At 32.7% G+C, this 19,762-nt stretch overlaps 2 protein-coding genes across 2 annotated transcripts; both read left to right on the forward strand.

Moving 5' to 3' along the window:
- The first annotated feature begins 4,314 nt into the window (after positions 1–4,314).
- Positions 4,315–4,994, forward strand: LOC111399293 (SEC14 cytosolic factor-like). The gene is made up of 2 exons (XM_023026549.1): positions 4,315–4,528; positions 4,630–4,994. The coding sequence occupies exons 1-2, from the start codon at positions 4,457–4,459 to the stop codon at positions 4,942–4,944; spliced, it is 387 nt and encodes a 128-aa protein (XP_022882317.1). The 5' UTR covers positions 4,315–4,456; the 3' UTR covers positions 4,945–4,994.
- Positions 4,995–6,221: 1,227 nt separating this feature from the next.
- On the forward strand, positions 6,222–14,454 carry LOC111399117 (aspartate-semialdehyde dehydrogenase). The gene is made up of 7 exons (XM_023026356.1): positions 6,222–6,940; positions 9,689–9,775; positions 9,852–9,896; positions 9,981–10,076; positions 10,210–10,311; positions 13,911–14,065; positions 14,152–14,454. Exons 1-7 carry the CDS (start codon positions 6,344–6,346, stop codon positions 14,231–14,233), a joined length of 1,164 nt encoding a protein of 387 aa, XP_022882124.1. The 5' UTR covers positions 6,222–6,343; the 3' UTR covers positions 14,234–14,454.
- The last annotated feature ends 5,308 nt before the right edge of the window (positions 14,455–19,762 follow it).

Below are 19,762 nucleotides of genomic sequence, written 5' to 3' on the forward strand. Positions count from 1 at the left end.
TATGTTCGATCTAGTTAATAATTGTGATTGGTATGAAAATGACATACAATGTATAACGGTAAAAAATTTGCAAATTGGATAAAAAGTGCTCCCAAACAGGGGCTTAGTATTGTAATTGAATCACCTCGCGAGGGCATAGGTCGTCCCTAAAGGTAGCCCTTGAAAATTATGTCTATTTGAATACATGAGCCGCCTCAAATGACCTTGTACATAAATTAATTTAATCCATTAGTCTTTCGTTGTATTGATTGACTTTTCCTTTAATTTTTGATTCAATATAAGTCCTGTTTGTCTCATTTTAAAATATGTCTCTTTAATTCTCATATTCATTTTCAATCATATATCACATGATAAAATATTTTGCACTTAAACTCAAAATATTTCCCTACTTTTATTCAAGTATTCTTTAAAAAATTATTATTTAAAACATCATTTTATTCCCAAAATAATGACCATAAAAGAGGGATAAATCTAATATATAAAAGTATTTTGTATAAAAACTTTAGGATGTTACAATCACGGCAAGAATAGATTGTGCATACGACTCAAGATCGTTTTCGGCAACGTGGTCAAGAAAAGGGGGTTGGACGGATGAGTTTTTACTAGACTCGTGTACAAACTTAATAACATATTGCTGCATATTTTTACTATCGTTAAGATTGATTTGGAACAAAACGTATTATAATTGTAAAGAGATGCCACACTTCATTATAGACATATGGATAAGATACTAACCTACAATATCGAAAAGGGAAACTCCCCAAGTATAGGGATTTTCTCACAAAATTTCAACAGGTTCAGCCATAACGGCACTTGATTTTCAGGCAATTTTTTGTTTTTGGTTATTTGCCAATAAATTTGTATCATGTGGAATCTTGCAAAATTTCTATAAAGATTTTCTCGTACCTACAGCATTACCCTATCGAAAAAGAGCAGGCCTAATCCTTATCTATGAAACGCCATGGTAGCTTAAGGCTAGTTGATTCAAATTACTAAAATATCATCAATAATATCCGACTCAAAATGAAGTGACTACTCTTAATTAGAAAATTCAAAGATTTAAATTTTAAAAGTCTAAGAGAAAATTTTGGCAGTCTAAATTTCGTTGAGGGTCATTTTCATTATAAATCAAACAAAGAAAAATTGGGAATAAATTGAAGAAGTGAAAAAGTCCACATTTTGATCCTAAGAAAAAATGGTCCATTGCACGATAACAGAGTTTGTGCAAGTTTGACTAAAACAAATTCACTACCATAGTGTCATAAGCAGGTAAAAATTGTTACTTATATCTTAAAAAAATATTTTTAAACAAACTTGAAATAAATGATTATTTTTAAATTTAATTTAATCTATTAGGCAAACATGATATATTGCTTTCTGCTTATAGAGTTGGTACCCTTTGTTTTATTGTGTTAAATTTCTTCGTGCAATAACAATGCAATTCATAATAATAATTATTAGAGTCCATCTAGTCCCTTTGAACACTAAATCCTTCAACATTATTAGATTATATTTGGCTAATATATAAATAATTTATAAATATCTATTTATTTATAAATTCATCCGTTTATGAATTCTTCGAAAGCGGAGACTTAATTATTTTGTATTAACAGATTTTCAGTCGATTTTCAAGATAGGGATTTACAAACTTGAATAAAAAACAGATATACTAATGTATTCTTAAATTTTAATGAGTTCATCTACCTTAAGATGATATTTTGAAAAATAAGTCAGTCCTGATATTTGAAGTAAAATTTATTGCTAACAATAAGCAAAAAATATTCTGGGTTGAAATATAAATTATATCTCATTATTTATATTAATTCTTACGCTTTGTGACTTTTCATTTATACTGTAATTTATCAGTTTGAGCAATATAAAAATTTGTAAATAATTTTATACCTCCAAGAATCTTAAACTTATTTCTGAATATATCAATTTTTGCAGATCATTTTTTTCTTAAGATTACGTTTATTTCCCTATTAGTCCATAAAAATGGATGTAAATAAATGCACAAAAAACCGATAAAGTGACGATGAAAGTTTTTGATTATTTATTTATTTATTTTTGGAAAAAAGAGAGTATCAATAGTCAATTACTTTGTGTTGCGGTAGTTTTGTTTGATTCCCATTACCAGAAAATAAAAATGGGGGAAATAATATTTTTTAGAAAAATGAGTGGTTGAAAAAGAAGGAAAAGTTTTCGATTTACATGTAATATTATTTTATGGAAGATTGTGTGGTTAAAAATAAAAGAGAGAAAAATGAAATGTAATGTAATTTAATTTAATCGGGATCAAACATGGCTTAATTAAAATAAAAGAAGTGGATGACCACGGTGCATTATGGCTTACGGATTCAAGTCTAAGGTCTCATTAGTCAAGGAATTATAATTGAATAAATTATTATCTTCTTGTGAATTCTCTATGCTACTTTCCATTTTGAGAAATGTGTTTAAAAATGACCAAATTTATGAGAAAAATTGATAATATCTTAAATTTAGTAAATTTTTTTCCTCAACCACAACTTATTTATCACTTCCCATGCATATCTACTTCCTCGCACCTTGTGATCAGAGACAACGCTAGAGATGGTTAGGGATGGTAATGGGACGGCAATTTCCATCCCATCCCGTCGGGTATTTGTATTATCTTACCCTATACCAATACTCGATTAAAGCGGGGCGGGGCAAATCTATTTCTCCATTTATTGTCCCATTTATTTTTTCTTTTTCTTTTTTGCTTTTATTTTTTATGTCCTTAGTTAGTGAATAGTATTACTTTTTTACCAATTTGTTAAGAACAACTTATGTTCTCTTTAAAAATGATGATAAATATATTATTTTTGTTTGATAAAAACTTAAATTTGAAATTAATATTAAACGGTGCGGATAACGGGACGAGGACTATATTTCCCGTACTCGTCCCATATCGCTTCGGAGTAGTGACTCTCGTCCTATACCCATCTCATGTACCCGGTTAGGCGGGTATTAATCCCGGGACCTTACGGGTATCGGGTTGAACGTATTTTTTGTCATCCCTAGAGAGGGTTAAATATTGAGGCGCGTAAATGCATGGAAAAAAAAAAAAAGGAATCACACCCTCCTTTTTTTGGGTAAAAAAAAAAAAAAAATTAATTAATTTTTTTTTTTTGAAATTTTGAGAATCACCACATTATCTCCTCAAAAAAAAAAATTTTTAATTTTTAATTTTTTTTGAAATTTTGAGAATCACCACACCACCTCCTAAAAAAAAAAAAAGAAGTGTTTCCCGCGTTTTCAATTTTTTCAAGTTTTACACTGAAAACGCCCAAAACGACAAAAAAGTCGTTTTGTGTTTTCTTCACAAATTTTTTTTCATTTTCGAAAATTCGTTTTCGAAAACGGGAAAGAGAACACGTTTTCACCGTTTTGAAAAATCGAAAACAGAAAACGACCCGAAAACGGTAAAGAGAACATGGCCTTAATTTTTCTAGGCAGGAGGGGAAATTTCTTCCTTCCTGCTTGTGACCTCCTCTTTTCCGTGCATTCGAGCTCTCTCTTCTTGTTTTATTTCATGTTACTCATCTTTAGTTCTTTATTATTTTTCATCAATTGTTGAGAGATTTTTAAAATGTTAAGTTCTGTTTTGAAATATTTTTTTTTATAAAAAATAATATTTTTGAAAAATATATGATTAAAAGCAGAGAAAAAGCTTATAAAGTCACGCATAAAACTACTTTATCAAAATATGTGATCAAAAGTGAGTTTAGGCTCCTGTTTGAGTCTTATTCTTTGAAAAAATAAATTTTTAAACGGCGTTTTGATATTATTTTAACCACACATTTTTAATAAATAATATTATACACAAATTCAGAATTTTTCTTATTTTTTAATCACACTTTTTTTATCAATATGTCAAAAATTCATTTTTATGAAAAGAATGAAACTCAAACAAGGGCAAGAAAAAATTAAAAAAAATTCCACTCTCCTCTTTACCCTTATTCCTTGAACAACTTATAAATGAGTAATGTTAAATAGTCCTATTGAGGTTGTAATTTCAATCTAAATGACACTAAATGATAGATTAAATGAAAGCTGAAATAAATAAGTAATTAAGTCCTTGTTTGAGCCCCATTTTTGCTTCAAAATATATTTTTCAACAGTAATTTGATATCATTTCAACTATATATTTTTCAATAATATAATATTATATATTAATTCAAATTTTTTTCTTATTTTTTAATTACACATTGTTTATCATGACACTATTTTAAAATATATTTTTTTGAAAAGACTGGGCTCAAACAACCCTTAACCCGTTAATTTCATTTATCATTAATGTCGCGTTAAAGTCATCTCAACAACTTGCCTTGAATAGCATTACTCGGCTCTCTCTCCCTCCACACAACCTCACGCCAGGCCACCAGCATCTTGTTATGTGAAGATTTCACCCTTATCTCACCCAAAACCACAAAAAATGGACCAAAATCATGAACATGCTTTAACCCAGATAAGGAAGTCAGTTGAAAAGCTTGGTTGTTCGGCTCAGGTAATGTTTAATCGTCTTCTTCATACTCACATTCTTACAAAAATACAAGATTTATATGAAAAATTTTAGTTCTTTGATACCAAAAAGCCACTTTCTTGCAGAAGTATGAAGATCCAACTTTGATGAGATTCTTGATTGCAAGATCAATGGATGCAGAGAAAGCTGCAAAGATGTTTGTGCAGTGGATAAAATGGAGGGCTTCATTTGTCCCACTTAACTACATCCCTGATTCTGAAGTTCAAGATGAATTAAATGCAAGAAAGGCTTATTTGCAGGGCCTGTCGAAAAATGGGTGTCCTTTACTGATTATCAAAGGCAACAAGCATTTTCCTTCCAAAGATCAACTCCAATTCAAGAGTAATTACTTCTTGCGTCTTTTAGCTTATAAGTTATTGTTATGTGATCATCTAAATTAGTCTAAGAATCTAATTTTTTATTATAAAAGGATGCTTTTCTTTCTTTAGCCTTGTGAGAGAAAAATAGAATGTAATGAAATGTAAACAGGGGCTAAAGTTGATGGAATTAGATATTTTGAGTGCAAAGCAAGGTATTAAACAGGTAATTAGAGATTTAGATTGATAATGCAAGAAAATGGTATCAACAATCCATGGTGTAGACACGAGAGAAGGGAAATGCTATTTTTTTTCCTTTTTTAAAATTGAGTTAGACTAATAATTACAAAATTTTTTTGGCGTGTTTATGAAAAGTATATTTTTTAATTAGGATTTACATAGAAAGTAGTGTAAGAAAAAATATTTTAGGGGAAATATAGACCTCGTTTGGCCCCCATTAAATTTCATTACATTACATTATATTTCATTTTTCTATTTTCTATTTTCAACACAATCATTCATGAAATAATATTACACGTAAGTCGAAAATTTTCTCTTCTTTTTCAACCACTCATTTTTAAAAAAAATACTATTCCATCCATTTTCATTTTCCGAAAATGGGGGCCAAACGAGGGCATAATCTTTCCATTTAATTTTTTATTGAATCAAGAGTATAATGGTAAATTTATTGTGGTATATAAATTGAAAATATATTTTAATTATGGTATGATTATAATGTGGCGTAGTTAGTAAAATCTTGCGGTGATATAATATAGCCACTGTTTTTGGCTCCTATTATTTCCCTTTAAATTGGTATGATTATAACGTAGTGTAGTTAGTAAAATTTGTGGTGATATAATATAGCCATTGTTTAGCTCCCATTATTTCCTATTAAATTATCAGCCTGTTTGGAAGGGATAAAAATTAATTTTTTGACCGTTATTTCATTATTTCAGCCGTAATATTTGACTTCTTCTCTCATAAGTGGACCCCACTTTTCTTCTAACGATTAAAAATTCAATTCTCAAAATTCCTCCCAAACGGCGCCCATAATTATTTTTCTCTTTCTTGTTATAAATCACACATTTTTTAATAAAATAATATTATACTTAAATTCAAAAACTTTTCTCTCTCTTTGAGTCACAAGTGCTCCAAAAAATTATTATTCCCTTCTTTATAATGTGGAATAATGATCGCGAAACGGACGCATAATTACCCTAATTTTTTGGGATAATTCTATTTGAGCAGGGGCTTAATTGGAAACAACTTCAGCGCCGAACGGGCGACCCCTTCCGTCCGGCACTGTTCACTTTTTTAATAAGGCCAAAAAGTTCAAAGTCGGTCTGACAAAACTCTCCAAATTTTCAATTTTGCCAACCACGGTTTCATTACATTTAAAACCTACCTAGAAACGAAACTGAATACAGTCTCCCTCTGCATTTTCGCGCCGCCACCGCCGCTCTCTCCGGCCATTCACTGCAAAATGAAGCCACCAACCCTCTCTCTCCATCACCACCTCCACACTCCCTTCCTTAAGAATACCACTAACCTCTCCCTCCCTCGTCCCACTCCATCCACCTCCCATCTCTCCAATGGCCATTTCACCGTCCGAATGTCACTCCGCGAAGACGGCCCATCCGTTGCGATAGTTGGGGTGACTGGTGCCGTCGGACAAGAATTTCTATCCGTGTTGTCAGACCGTGATTTCCCTTACAGCTCCCTCAAGCTCCTCGCCAGCAAACGTTCGGCCGGAAAATCCCTCAGATTTGAAGACCGCGATTACACCGTTGAAGAATTGACCGAGAATAGCTTCGAGAATGTTGACATTGCTTTGTTTAGTGCAGGTGGGAGTATAAGCAAGAAGTTTGGCCCAATAGCCGTGGAAAAGGGTTCTGTTGTCGTTGATAATAGCTCCGCGTTTCGTATGGATGAGAAGATCCCACTCGTGATCCCAGAAGTGAATCCCGAAGCCATGAAGCATATTAAGCTGAAGAGTGGAAAGGGTGCACTTATAGCAAATCCCAATTGCTCGACCATCATTTGCCTTATGGCTGCCACCCCACTTCATCACCACGCAAAAGTAAATATATTTATGAGCTAAACTGTTTCTAATTCTATATGTGTAGCATGTACACGGTTCTTTTCTTTATCCGGTATGTGTGTGTGTCTGCGAATTCGATTATATTACATTGTTTATGTGTGATCAAATTTGAGTTGCATTAATTTCCTTTTGTGCATTGTTAAGAGGTGCCTTTAGAAGCGTGGAGATTGATGGTCTTAAACAAAAGGTTGCTTGAAGTTTTTGCTATGCTATGAGATCTTTTTAAGATTTATGTGCTACCCGGAAGGCTATGATGAAGACTAGCTGTTGTAGCTTAATGTCTAAATAGCCTTAGAAGAGCCCAGACTCAAATGAACAACATATCCCTTAACTTGTCTAAGTCGAAGAATCTCTCATTGTAATTAGGCTTCAAGCTAGAGGTAGAATAAAAGAGGCCTACTCGTAAAATATTTGAAGAAAGGATGTCGGACAATGTTAAAATCGTTGTTTACTCTATGAAAAATATGTATCTGAGTTCGTTTTCATTTGGATTGTTAAAAAGATGGATTGGAGAAAGGAATTTTGGATTATGAAAAATTGACTAAAAGAGAAGGCTTCTCACAGCAAAAAGTTGTAAGGTATCGCTATGGTCCTTTTTAAGAAACTTGCTCTTGTATATATGGGTCAAAATCTGCCAGTGAGACCTGGACAAATGTCATTATCAATAGAGAAACAACCTGGATTTGTGAAGTTATTAATCATTATCTTTTTGGATCATGTGATATGCATAAATAAAGTGAAAATAAGTGCAGAAATGTAATTTGGAGTCCCGTGTTTGGTTGTTCCATATATGTCTATTTGAGCTTGCTTTTGAGGATCATGGGAATATATGGAGAAAATGGAGAAGGAAATAGCAAGGAAGAATAACTGTCCTTACTTTCTCTTCTAAAGAATTCAAATTGTACAATATAGGAAGCAGGATTAGAACTAGTTGACAATAGGCAAGATGCAGTCGAGTAATTTCTCTTTGTTAAGTTTGAGAAGACACGATTGTAATGAAATGTGCCAAGTTTTCAAAACTGTTTGTCATAAATAGAAGAACCAATCTTTTGATGTTTGAACGTAGCATAAATGATACAGGGAGGGAGAAAGAGAGATTTTTACTGCCTTTCTGTGTTTGCCTTATTGGAAGGAAATCCTTATTAATGGAGCTGTGTGAGGAGGTGGAAAATGTGAGCATGTTAGAGATATGTCTACCCGAAGCGACAGGGAATATCTTTTAGTCTGACAGCCGTAGAATGTAAAAATCCATTATGCCTGACATGCCTAATTGGAACCACACGTGTGTGCATCTGCGATGAAAACCAGGATAATAATGTGAGATCTAGCAACAAGTTTCTAGTTTTTCAACTTTGAGAACTCAAATAGGCAAGCAATCTTAAACTGTCCTGCTCAATTTAGATCAACCCTAGTTGTGAGGATTTGGAGGTTAGACGGTAGAATAACTGTTTTTTTTAAGAGTCAAAGTAATTCAACAAAGTTTATGTCAGCTAGTACTTCGACACATCCATGGCAAAACCAAAACCCTATGACCCAATAGGTAAACTGATACTTATCATTGTTGATGGCATCACAAAAATTTAACTAAAAACTTGACCACTTCCTGCATACACAATATAGCTTTCAAGCCTCTTTGGTACACGTGCTTTTGACATTTCATCTTTCTCTTTTCTCTTTTTGTCTTCTACCTTATCCTTTCCGATCACCATCTGTCCGTTGTGCTCCTGTTGCTCTTGATAAACCCTCTGCTCTCTTACCATCATCAGACCTATAGGAGATTAATTTCCATAATAATTTCTTTGCAGTCGATCTCTTTTTTTTCCCTGTGGTTGCGGAACTTGGCCTATAAAATATCAATGGTGCCTTCTTTTGTAGATAGTTAATATTTTATTTTCTCATAATGGAGGGCATTCAGAGGTTGACTAACCTTTCTATTCCTTTCCATATTCTCATCATGGTTATCCCACATAAATCTGAGATATTGTCATGCTCATTTAGTGTCAGTCTTCTCGTCTTCATGCATGTATCCTTCATATTTTTTGCATCATTTTGTGAACTTGGGAGTGTACTTGCTTGCATTCTGGCAATCTTGAACACATTGAATGCATTTATCACGTGTTTCCTGGTATATGTGGCTTGGATTCCAACTCTTGCATTTTAGTACAGAGATTTATTCAAACTGGAGAAACTGGTTGTGCTAATCCTCCCTAGCCATCAAGACCTGAAAAAAATCATAACAGGAACGTGTCTGGGAAATATGACACAAATATTAAAGTAACGAGCAGCTTTTTTGCTGAAATGAGTGGCATTCAAAAGTAGTCACAAAATAGTGGACAATATTTGAACCAATTATTACTATGACATGTGATTTATTTAAGTGCTATGATGAGCATGATAAGATTGCTATTTTTTTCGTCAAACACTCTTTAACAGATCTGTATAATCTTAAATAAGAGATTACCTGAGAAAACTCTTCTGCTGTCCAGTTGAAATCTGTTACTGGATCTATGGAATGTTATTAAGTGGATTCTGATAATTTTCTCTGTTGCTTTCAAGAACATTTCTGAACAAATTTAAAAAATTTCTCAGAAGCATCAACTGTCTTCATTGTGAATGCCTAGTTTCCAGGAAAGTATTGACCAAAACATGGAGGGAACTTTTTTTGTGGATAACTCTATCGGTGAATTTATATTTTTACTAGTGTTTTACACTGTTTGAATCTTTCAGGTCACACGCATGGTTGTTAGTACATACCAGGCAGCTAGTGGTGCAGGTGCTGCTGCAATGGAAGAGCTTGAACAGCAGACCCGTGAGGTCATTTTCTTGCTTTAGCAATGTTTTCATCTTATTTCACTGTTATGAATCTATTGAATAAATTTATTTTTAATAGGTCCTTGCAGGAAAAGAACCGACCTGTAAAATCTTCAAGCAGCAGGTTTCACTGATTACTCTTTTTGTTTGTAATTCAACTGATGTCTGATTGGTATTTTTCCTTTAATAAATTTCTTCAATCTTGCAGTATGCCTTTAACCTGTTCTCACATAATGCACCCATTCTTTCAAATGGATACAATGAAGAGGAAATGAAATTACTAAAAGAGACAAGAAAAATATGGGTAAGTATCTTTGTTGCGTTTTAATGTCCATTCTTCAAGTTGAGTTTTTCTCAAGTACAGTCATGATAAATTTATGTTTGTTACACACTTTTTTTTTTTGGTTTTTGTTTTTTTTTTTTAATATATACTGCAGAATGACATGAATGTCAAAGTGACTGCAACCTGTATAAGAGTACCTGTGATGCGTGCCCATGCTGAGAGTGTGAATCTTCAATTTGAGAATCCCCTGGATGAGGTAAACTTTTTGTACTCTGCATTGTTAAGTTCATTATTAAGTAGATTTTTGTGGATCCCACATTGTATCTACTTTGCTTAAAACCTTAAATAATTCACGTGTCGGTTTAATATGATTGCAATGAGTGTTTGCCTCTTTAGGCCATTTATTAATTATTTCGCCTAGATCGTTACAGATCTTTTAATTCAATAATGACTATTAACTGGGGTATCAAGATCAGATGGAAACTTTTAGAGGGTGTTTGACACCCATTTTGTTGGAAAAATGAATTTTAGAATAGTAGATTGATGGATAATGTGTGGATGAAAAATAAAGAAAAGTTTTTGATTTACGTGTAATATTATTTTAATGAAGAATGTGTGGTTAAAAAAAAGCGAGAGAAAAATGCATTTTGATAAAAATGGGAATCAAACAAGGCCTTAGTCTTTACTCGTTAGAAATATTGTAGCATGTTAATTGATAGGAAGACTGTGATATGATGGTTCGAATTAACCTTGCAAGTTGAGCTCGAGTAACATGGTAGCTTTCTGGATGATATATTATTCTTAGCTTACCAACTGTAGCATAAGTTATGCTTTGATAAACTGACAAATGTTATGTTCAATCTCGATTTATTAAGTTTGCAAACTGTTCTCAAGAGCTATTTTAATGGTCAATGTTGACCCAAGCTTCTAGTGACTTTTTTTCATTGTTTAGCTCCATGGTCAGGTTGTATTTCGAATTTGAATAATTGATACACAGTACATTGTAGCATTGTCTCTTTTGTTGTTAACCCACACATATTTGTCCAACAGCAACAAACTTATAGGTCTTCGATTAGAAAATTTTGTGCAACTATCATAGTTGAGTTTTGCTTTGCTTTGCTAAGTTAGCAATCCCCTGTTTGACAACCATTATTTGGGTAAAATGGAGTTTTGAATAGTGATTTTTTTGGAGAATATGTTGTTAAAAAGTATGGATGTAGAATATTTTATTAAGTGAATGTATGGTAGAAAATGAGTATATAGAAGAAAGAATTTTGAAATAAAACAGGGGCTAAACTTAGCTCAAGGGCTATTTTACTGATCAGTGTTGACTGAAACTTCAAGTAACTTTCAAAAAAATTTAGCTCCATGGTCAAGATGTAATTCAAATTTGCACCATGGATACACTGGAGCATTGCCTTTTGTTGTTGTTAACCCACGCGTATTTATCCCCTGTTTGACAACCATTATTTGGGTAAAATGGAGTTTTGAATAGTGATTTTTTTGGAGAATATGTTGTTAAAAAGTATGGAAAAGTTTTGGGTTGACGTGTAGAATATTTTATTAAGTGAATGTATGGTAGAAAATGAGTATATAGAAGAAAGAATTTTGAAATAAAACAGGGGCTAAACTTAGCTCAAGGGCTATTTTACTGATCAGTGTTGACTGAAGCTTCAAGTAACTTTCAAAAAAATTTAGCTCCATGGTCAAGATGTAATTCAAATTTGCACCATGGATACACTGGAGCATTGCCTTTTGTTGTTGTTAACCCACGCGTATTTGCCCCACATTAGGCAGCACCAAACTTATAGCTCTTTGACTAGGAAATGTTGCACGACTATCTGGTGTGTGCACTTGGGGGGGGGGGGGNGTTGGGGGGGGGGGGGGAGCGAGTTGGAGCAGTTCAACTAGAAACATTTGCAAAGTTGTAACTGAACACTGAGGAAAGTAAGCTTTGTTGTGAGCAAAGTTCAGGATTGACTACAGCTAAGTGATTTCTATTTATTAATAATTCACTTATTGGCTACTTAAATGGTTTTACCAATTACACTTTAAATTCCATTGGAAATATAATCTAGTACAACTTTCAAAAGCTTCCTTAAAGATGAATAACCAGAATATTGAATGTATAGATGATTCAATAGAAATTGACACTGGAAAAAGTTGTTTATGCCTTCTGAGAAGGGAAACTTAATGTACTCTGAATCTAGTCAATATCTTTATATAAATAGTAAATTATTACGCGTCTATGCATCAAATAGGATCAGAAGAAGCATCAATATTTTGGAGAACAGAACATGTAACTCCTTAAAAGCATCTAAATTTCATCATGTCATTTTCATTTTTTTCTGAGACTTGGTTATGGATGCTGGAGCTGCAGTCGTGTCTTTTGGAATTAGTTTCCCTTCCTAGGGCTTTGCTTTATATGTTCTTTACAATTCTATTATGAAGTTAATCGGGCCCTTGCAAGTCTTATGTTGTCTGTTTATTTCGATTACTCCATTAAAAAAGTGGTAAACCGGAACTTCCATGCTTTTACACTATGCATCTCCATTTGTATTGATATATTAATAATTTGTGCTCCAGGAAAAAAAGCCAGTTCATTTGCAATAGAGTGCAAAAACAGTCTACTTGATTATTTGTGATTCTACAGTTGTCACAGCATTTTTGTTGCCGCTATTTTTAATTGAAACCGAGTTGCTAACTTCAAATATAGCCAAGTGAGTTGCCACTGTCCTAGTTTGCAGAGCTGCTTTCATGTAAAAGACATCTAATTAGGCTCTAAATCTAAAGACAATTGATAGTTTTTTTGGTGGGGGTGAAGGGCAGGGATTTAAAAGGTGTTACCGGTAGGTTGTTTGGAGACCTCCAAACAGTGATTATGGTATTTAGGGCTGACATTGGCAGTAAGGAAGAATTTTCTTAGTCAATCTATGGACGAGGCACTTTGAATTAAGTCTGAACTCTGATTTTATTGCTCTTCTGAAATGTTGAAATCGAAACGAAGTGTCGTGCATTTTAAATTCCATAAGCAGTTCATTCACAGGAGAATGATCTTGTGAGAAATTGGTGGCTTTCTGTAATGTTTGAGAATGACTGGATACAATCTTCTTGTCACTCAGCTGCCAAATATCTTTTGGTTTTCTTGAACATCATTACAACTTGTGCTGAAGAGAAGTCCTTTCAGCTTTCTGGAATTTCAAAGAGAACAGATTCTTAGATTTCACTCTCACTCAGCTGCCTAATAGCTTTTGGTTTTCTTGAACATCATTACAACTTGTACTGAAGAGAAGTCCTTTCAGCTTTCTGGAATTTCAAAGAGAACAGATTCTTTGATTTCACTCCATTGCATAGCCGTAGGTTTTTGTCTGGGACTTGGCTTAGTATTTGGAAAACCATTCCCACTTGTATTCCTTCTTATTTTATGATCAGGGTTCCAGCATGTACCACAAATATGAGATCAGTTGAAGTTACTGTGCCCTTAAACTGTGTCTTGGTAAAGTTCCTAGATGCTGGCTGATTCCAATCTGATTTGGTTGTTGCTTGGCTCAAAGATTTTTCAGATTGTGCATCTAATAGGGTCATACATTACTTCTCCTACAGTTGTTTTTTCTTCTCGGTTTACAGAGGTGCGAGGTTCTGAATAACGGATGAGTATTATGCTTATGGTTTTGATGACATGAAACTTAGGCTTTAATTTTTCTCTAAATGGGGAGTGGTTTACCATCCACTGTGCTTCTAATTGATGATTCCCTGTTCCTTAGTATTCTTATCAAGCAACGTGTTGCTGAAAATCTGTTAATGGTTGAAACTTCATAATATGCCTATAAGTACTGATGGCACTAAATATATCAGGACACAGCAAGAGAGATTCTAAGCAATGCACCTGGTTTGGTGGTTATCGATGACCGTGCAGCTAATCACTTCCCCACCCCATTAGCTGTTTCTAACAAAGATGATGTTGCAGTGGGAAGAATTCGACGAGATGTCTCTCAGGACGGGAATTATGGGTAATAATTGACTTAAAATGCCACTAGTTTGTGAAATTTCTTTATTAATATGTACTGATTTGACTAAATGGCTACTTGTCGAGCAGATTGGACATATTTGTTTGCGGTGATCAAATACGTAAAGGAGCTGCTCTTAATGCCGTTCAGATTGCGGAGAAGTTGTTATAAGTTTGTAGGTGAGGCTGAGGCTTGTTTTTCAAAATATATATGGTGAGATTTCATGACATTAAGTTAAAAGATAATATTATTCTTCCAATAGAGAAGCAATTCCAATTTTCGAAGTTTAAACAGTTTGGTTACTTGAATTTCTGTGGGTTTTTCGTCGTATTTTTCATTGAGAATTTCGGGAAATAATGGTAACGTTTCTTTGGTCCGACGATTTTTCTAAATTTATTTTTATTTTAATATCAGTGTTACAGTGCATGAATTATTGAGCTATACATGTTCCAAAAAAATTGGTAGATAGATGGTGACAACCTTTCATTTTGGTAACATTTGGGTCCTCTATTGACCATTTTACCCTCTTCTTTTGTTAAAAACTTAAATTTTTTGGTGAAAATGATAATTCAATCTTTTAATTAAAAATACAACAATCCCTAATCAATTCGGTCAAGGGGAATTGGTTTGTGTTTTCTTGTTTGTTTAATTGAAATAAATTGTCTTTTTAATACATTTTTAATGTTTAATTAAAGATGAGGATAAACCGTGTTATGAAAAGAAAAATCGGAGAATGCAACTGGCCCAATTAATATGTTGATTGTTAATGTTCCACTTGCTCCATCTTTGAATAATGTCGTTTAGCTCTAATGGTACTAGCATCGATTTACGTGGCATTGGAATTTATTAAATTCAATTGGTAAAAAATTATGACTTTCTTACTTAACCAATTGAATATAGCGAACCCCTAGTGTCACTGATTGGCGCTTAGTACAACCATGTTCAAATAACACTACTATAATTTTTTAAAGATCGAGGATCCGAACGATACTTTCGATACATTCAGGAGAGGATATGTTATCCCAATGTGATCATGTCAATGATAGATAGCAACATCACTGTTCCCACTTCCCATTGCTACCATAGAACCCCACATATTATTATAGAAATAGTCAAGAAGACAGTAACTTCTTACTTCTACGAGACCACAATTTGTTTCGGGTTCTTTTGCTTAATTTATGAAAGAATTAAGAACTCATTATCTCTTGATATCAAGTTTACACGTGGAATGGCTAAATTTAAAAATATTTTCATTTTCTTAAATTTCACCATCTTTCAAATGGCACTCGGGTTCACCTCACTGATATGGTAAAAGTTAACTCTTATTCTTAAGTCAGGCCTTGCAGTAAAATTTTAAACCCGTTTGATTCTCATTTTTCTTTCTTCTTTTCAACCACATATTTTTCATTAAAATAATATTATACGTGAATCAAAAACTTTTCATCCACGACATCAATTTACTATTTTAAAATTTATTTTTTCATAAAAATGGGTGGCCTAGATTTCTTTCTTGCTAAAATAATGATCGTGAGAAATTATTATCAACCAGCTTTTGACTTGAATAACGTGGAGGTTGCATTATTTCCAAAGTGAAGTTGAACCTATTGGCTGGGAGAGATTAGGGGCTTTAACTTTTTTGTTTTCATAATATTATTTGTGCATAGACTTCGTCAAGTCTTCCTGGTTAAGATAACAATGATTAATAATAGTACAACAATCACTTTCTTTTCATTTCTTTTGTTTCTTTCTCTTGATCTAGGGTAGATTTTAGTAAAGGTCACCCAACATTAAGAAAAGTCTCAATCAATTCCCGAAACTTTATAATTGCTTCAATTCGGACCACTCTATTTGTTGGTGTTAGTACAATTGAAACGTGTGGAATAATATTTTCTCAATAGAAACGTGTGGAATAAAGGAAATAATATTTTTTTTTCCAATAAAAGTACGTGGAATAAAGGAAACAATATTTTTCCCAAAAATTCACTCGATTTTGAGTCATAAATCCAACAATATCCATATTGACACAAATTTCGATACAACTAACGAAACACCAAATTTTCTCTACCTAGAAAGATAAATTCGATTGCAACAAAAAAATCGAACTCTTCAACAAGAACTAAACTTTCTCCAATATAAAAATACTCATCCTCTTCCACAGTATCCAACATGAGTACATGAATCCAAATGGCGAATTCCTCAAAATTCATAAAAAATTATAAATTACCAAACAGTGTCGAAGCACATTCTACGATAGAATCAACTCTTAATATTTTCATAGAAGACTCCTAGCTAATCTAACATATTCAAAAACACTAAAAGCATGTGCAACCTAATCAGCATCAACATACATATCTCTAATTGGTTTATTTCTAGCAGCTAAATATGATAAAACCACAAGTAATGGTGGTAAAGTGAAATTAACCATATCCTCTAAACAAAACTAAATAGTATTTTTCAATATGGACCCGAACCAAATCCCAAAGGTACAGTACCAAACTAAATTTCTATCACGGTACTAAATCTGTACTGATTTTTCATCACAAATTATACCCAAGCTTGCAAGATGTATAACTGTGACATCTTTCGTCCCTCCAATAAAATATGAACACCCTTTCGAGTCCTTAAAACTCTACCTTCTCCAAAGAATGTGTACTCTTTTAAATCAAGAGCGTTCAACGAAATGAGATTCATCTTCAAGTCTGGAATATGTCGAATGGGGATCAAGTGTTCTACATGTTCCATCCATCAGTTTTAATATGACTTTACCAATACCAGCTACATGACAAGTTTTGTTGTTACCTATGACAATGATACCTTACGTCACCGTTTTTTATGTTTCAAGCAAACTTTGATTGTGACATATAGAATGCACAAGTTGTATCCAAAATTCACTCCTCTTCAGGTTTGGATTCTATATCAGAAATTATTAAAACATCTCCATCACTCAAATAATTCTCGGCTATGTTGGCGTCGTTTGAAATATTTGATTACTTCCCATGATTTGCACTCAAATTACCTTTGTTTTACAATTTGTTACAATTCCTTTTAACGTATCATTTCTTTTTGCAATAATAATAAACCTGATTATTGAAATTTGATCTCGAGTTACCCCTTCTTCGATCACTGTGAACAAGGCATTGTCTATCTCTGACCTCAAATCCAATCAGATGATTCATCTTCTTTTTTGAAAACAAGGTATCGTATGTATCTTCAGTTGTAAGAGCATCATGACTGCACAATATATAAACGAAGTAAATGAAATAAGCAACGAACCAAAACAATTAAGGTCAAATCTTTTTTATCGTACTTTACCTTTAAAGTCTCTGAATTAGCGACAATTTCCTTTAACATAGTCAAATAATCTTCTAAAGATCCGCCTTTCTGCCATCTGATGAGAATACTAACTCTGCTTCATATGAAATTTGCTTGTTAGACTTTTAGCCATGCATAATTGCTCCATCTTTAACCACAACGTATCTGCCGTTTTCTCCTTTTAAATATCTTGAAAAATATTGTTAGATAGATGAAGATGGATCCGTGACAATGCCTCCAATCATTTTGTTGATTCTTCTTCATCATCCAAGTTGTGGGCATTTTGTCAAATTCCAACAACGAATCATCCAAATCCATTGCACAAGTATATCTCGTATCTTCACTTGTCACATTAAGAATCTTGTATTGCAATCTAATAACAGAATTTTATACTTCTTGATTGTTATCAATAACAAAAAACTTCGAACAAATCTTAACCAATAGCTCTGATACCACTTGGTAAAAAATAAAATTGATCGAGATAATATGTATGATACGATATGAAGTACATGATTACAAACAAACATCAATTAAAATGCAAAGAACTAATTGGCTGAAGAAAAAAGTATTAAATTCAATTGACTAATAATATGGGGCAAACAAACACAATAATTGTACTCACACAATTATTCTATATTTTAGTGATACAAAATTTGTGAAAAGAGTATAGTATTTATAGGGATGCATGCCAAACACGAAAATACCGCAAAGATGAAAAAAAGATAAAAAAAATCTCGTGCAATAAAAGAAAAAAAAATAATTTTTTCAATAAAAACGCATGATATAAAGGAAACAATATTTTTTTCCAATAAAAGCACTTGAAATAAAAGAAACAATATTTTTCCAAAAAAATCCAATCGAATTTGAGCTATCCAACAAAATTTTCAGCTTCTCTATAGAGTTCTAATCAAGGTTTTATGGGAAATTGTAATTAATAGTTAACATGAAGCTTTGAAATCAATAAAATACGCATTAATATAAGAAAAAATTTATGACTTTTAACCCAATTAAGTAAATTTGAAGTTTATACAAAAATACATTTTGAATTTAGAACCAACTGTCAATGGGTTTTTAGTGAAATTTCTTCTGTCATTCTACTATAACAATCAAATATTTAGAAAAAGGATATAAGCAGGTAGCGTAAATCGAACCCGCATCGTTAGCTTGGAAGGCTAGGATCCCCTCATTTCAATGCCATCATCGACTCCATGTCTTCATCTACAACATTAGTCTCTTCCCCATAGTCTCATATATGTCATATTAACCCTTAAATTGAAATTGTGCATGTCTAATTCTAGTAACTCATTCACATCGAATTTTCGTCACGTTTTAACTTCCACTCATACAAGTCCCGTTAGTTTTAGCATCATCAACTAACGGAGTGAAATGAGTTGGAAAACTTAGGAAGTTTTTTGAAATGATCAAGACTTTTCAAAGTTGGGCAACCAAATTGACACTTTGCTCGACTAGCGTAACCTGGAATGAAATTTACCATCTCTTCTGAAAAATATTGCTGCTTCAATTCTTGGAGCCCAAGTTCTAAACCAATAAAGTGAAAAGTTTTGCTATTCTAACGGGGCATTTGACAGGCTCAAGTGACAACACCTCGGCTCCCAGTCACAGACCCTGTTTCCATAGCAAAACTCTAAAGTGAATGGTGACAGTTATAATTTAATTTTCATATTATACTTTATATATTCTACTTAATCACCCGAATATTTGAGAAATTAGCAAATTATCTTTTTCCATAACTAAAATTTCCGCATTTTCTTTCCCTTTAATTGAAATAAATATTTGCAACATTTTGAATTTTTTCCCCCTCTTTTAAGCCAATTTAAGATTCATGATTAGAGCTAAAATTTATGAAATACATATCTCAACTTAGTTTTCACTCACTCGATTTATTTACATTTGTTATCACATTAGTTATTGACACGTGTAATTAATTCATACGCAGACAACTGGGCATAAATTTATGATTCCCAAAACTTTCATGATTTTAGCATAATCTAAAATTAAGGAAGACGTAAATGGTTCATTATGTTAAAAATTGGGTTCAATCTAAAAGGTAAAGCTTATCAAGAGGAGTAATTCAAGCCTTTATAAATTTTTTTTTTTTAATGATTTGGGATTTTATGTCTCAACAAATTGCATCATTGCAATTTTTGAAGAATATTTTATTTATCCTCATCGGATATTATTATTAATGTATGTGAGATGTGATGTGTCATGAAATTATAAGCTCAATTAAAATGTATGAATATAAGTTTTACTTTATTTGTCATATCATTTGATGAGACATATCATTTGATGACACGTCACGTGATGATTATTGCAATTGAAAGTAAATAGCATTACTGATTTTTTAATAACACTATTTATAAGCAG

This window comes from Olea europaea, chromosome 8 (assembly GCF_002742605.1).
Source record: "Olea europaea var. sylvestris chromosome 8, O_europaea_v1, whole genome shotgun sequence".
Lineage (NCBI taxonomy): Eukaryota > Viridiplantae > Streptophyta > Magnoliopsida > Lamiales > Oleaceae > Olea > Olea europaea.

What these genes read in the sequence shown, in the direction of transcription:
- LOC111399293 (XM_023026549.1), top strand. Translation starts at nt 4,457, where the DNA reads ATGGACCAAAATCATGAACATGCTTTAACCCAGATAAGGAAGTCAGTT. An exon ending in AGCTTGGTTGTTCGGCTCAG is followed by an intron (nt 4,529 to 4,629) that starts GTAATGTTTAAT and finishes ACTTTCTTGCAG; the next exon opens with AAGTATGAAGATCCAACTTT.
- LOC111399117 (XM_023026356.1), top strand. Translation starts at nt 6,344, where the DNA reads ATGAAGCCACCAACCCTCTCTCTCCATCACCACCTCCACACTCCCTTC. An exon ending in GTAAAATCTTCAAGCAGCAG is followed by an intron (nt 9,897 to 9,980) that starts GTTTCACTGATT and finishes TCAATCTTGCAG; the next exon opens with TATGCCTTTAACCTGTTCTC. An exon ending in AAGAGACAAGAAAAATATGG is followed by an intron (nt 10,077 to 10,209) that starts GTAAGTATCTTT and finishes TATATACTGCAG; the next exon opens with AATGACATGAATGTCAAAGT.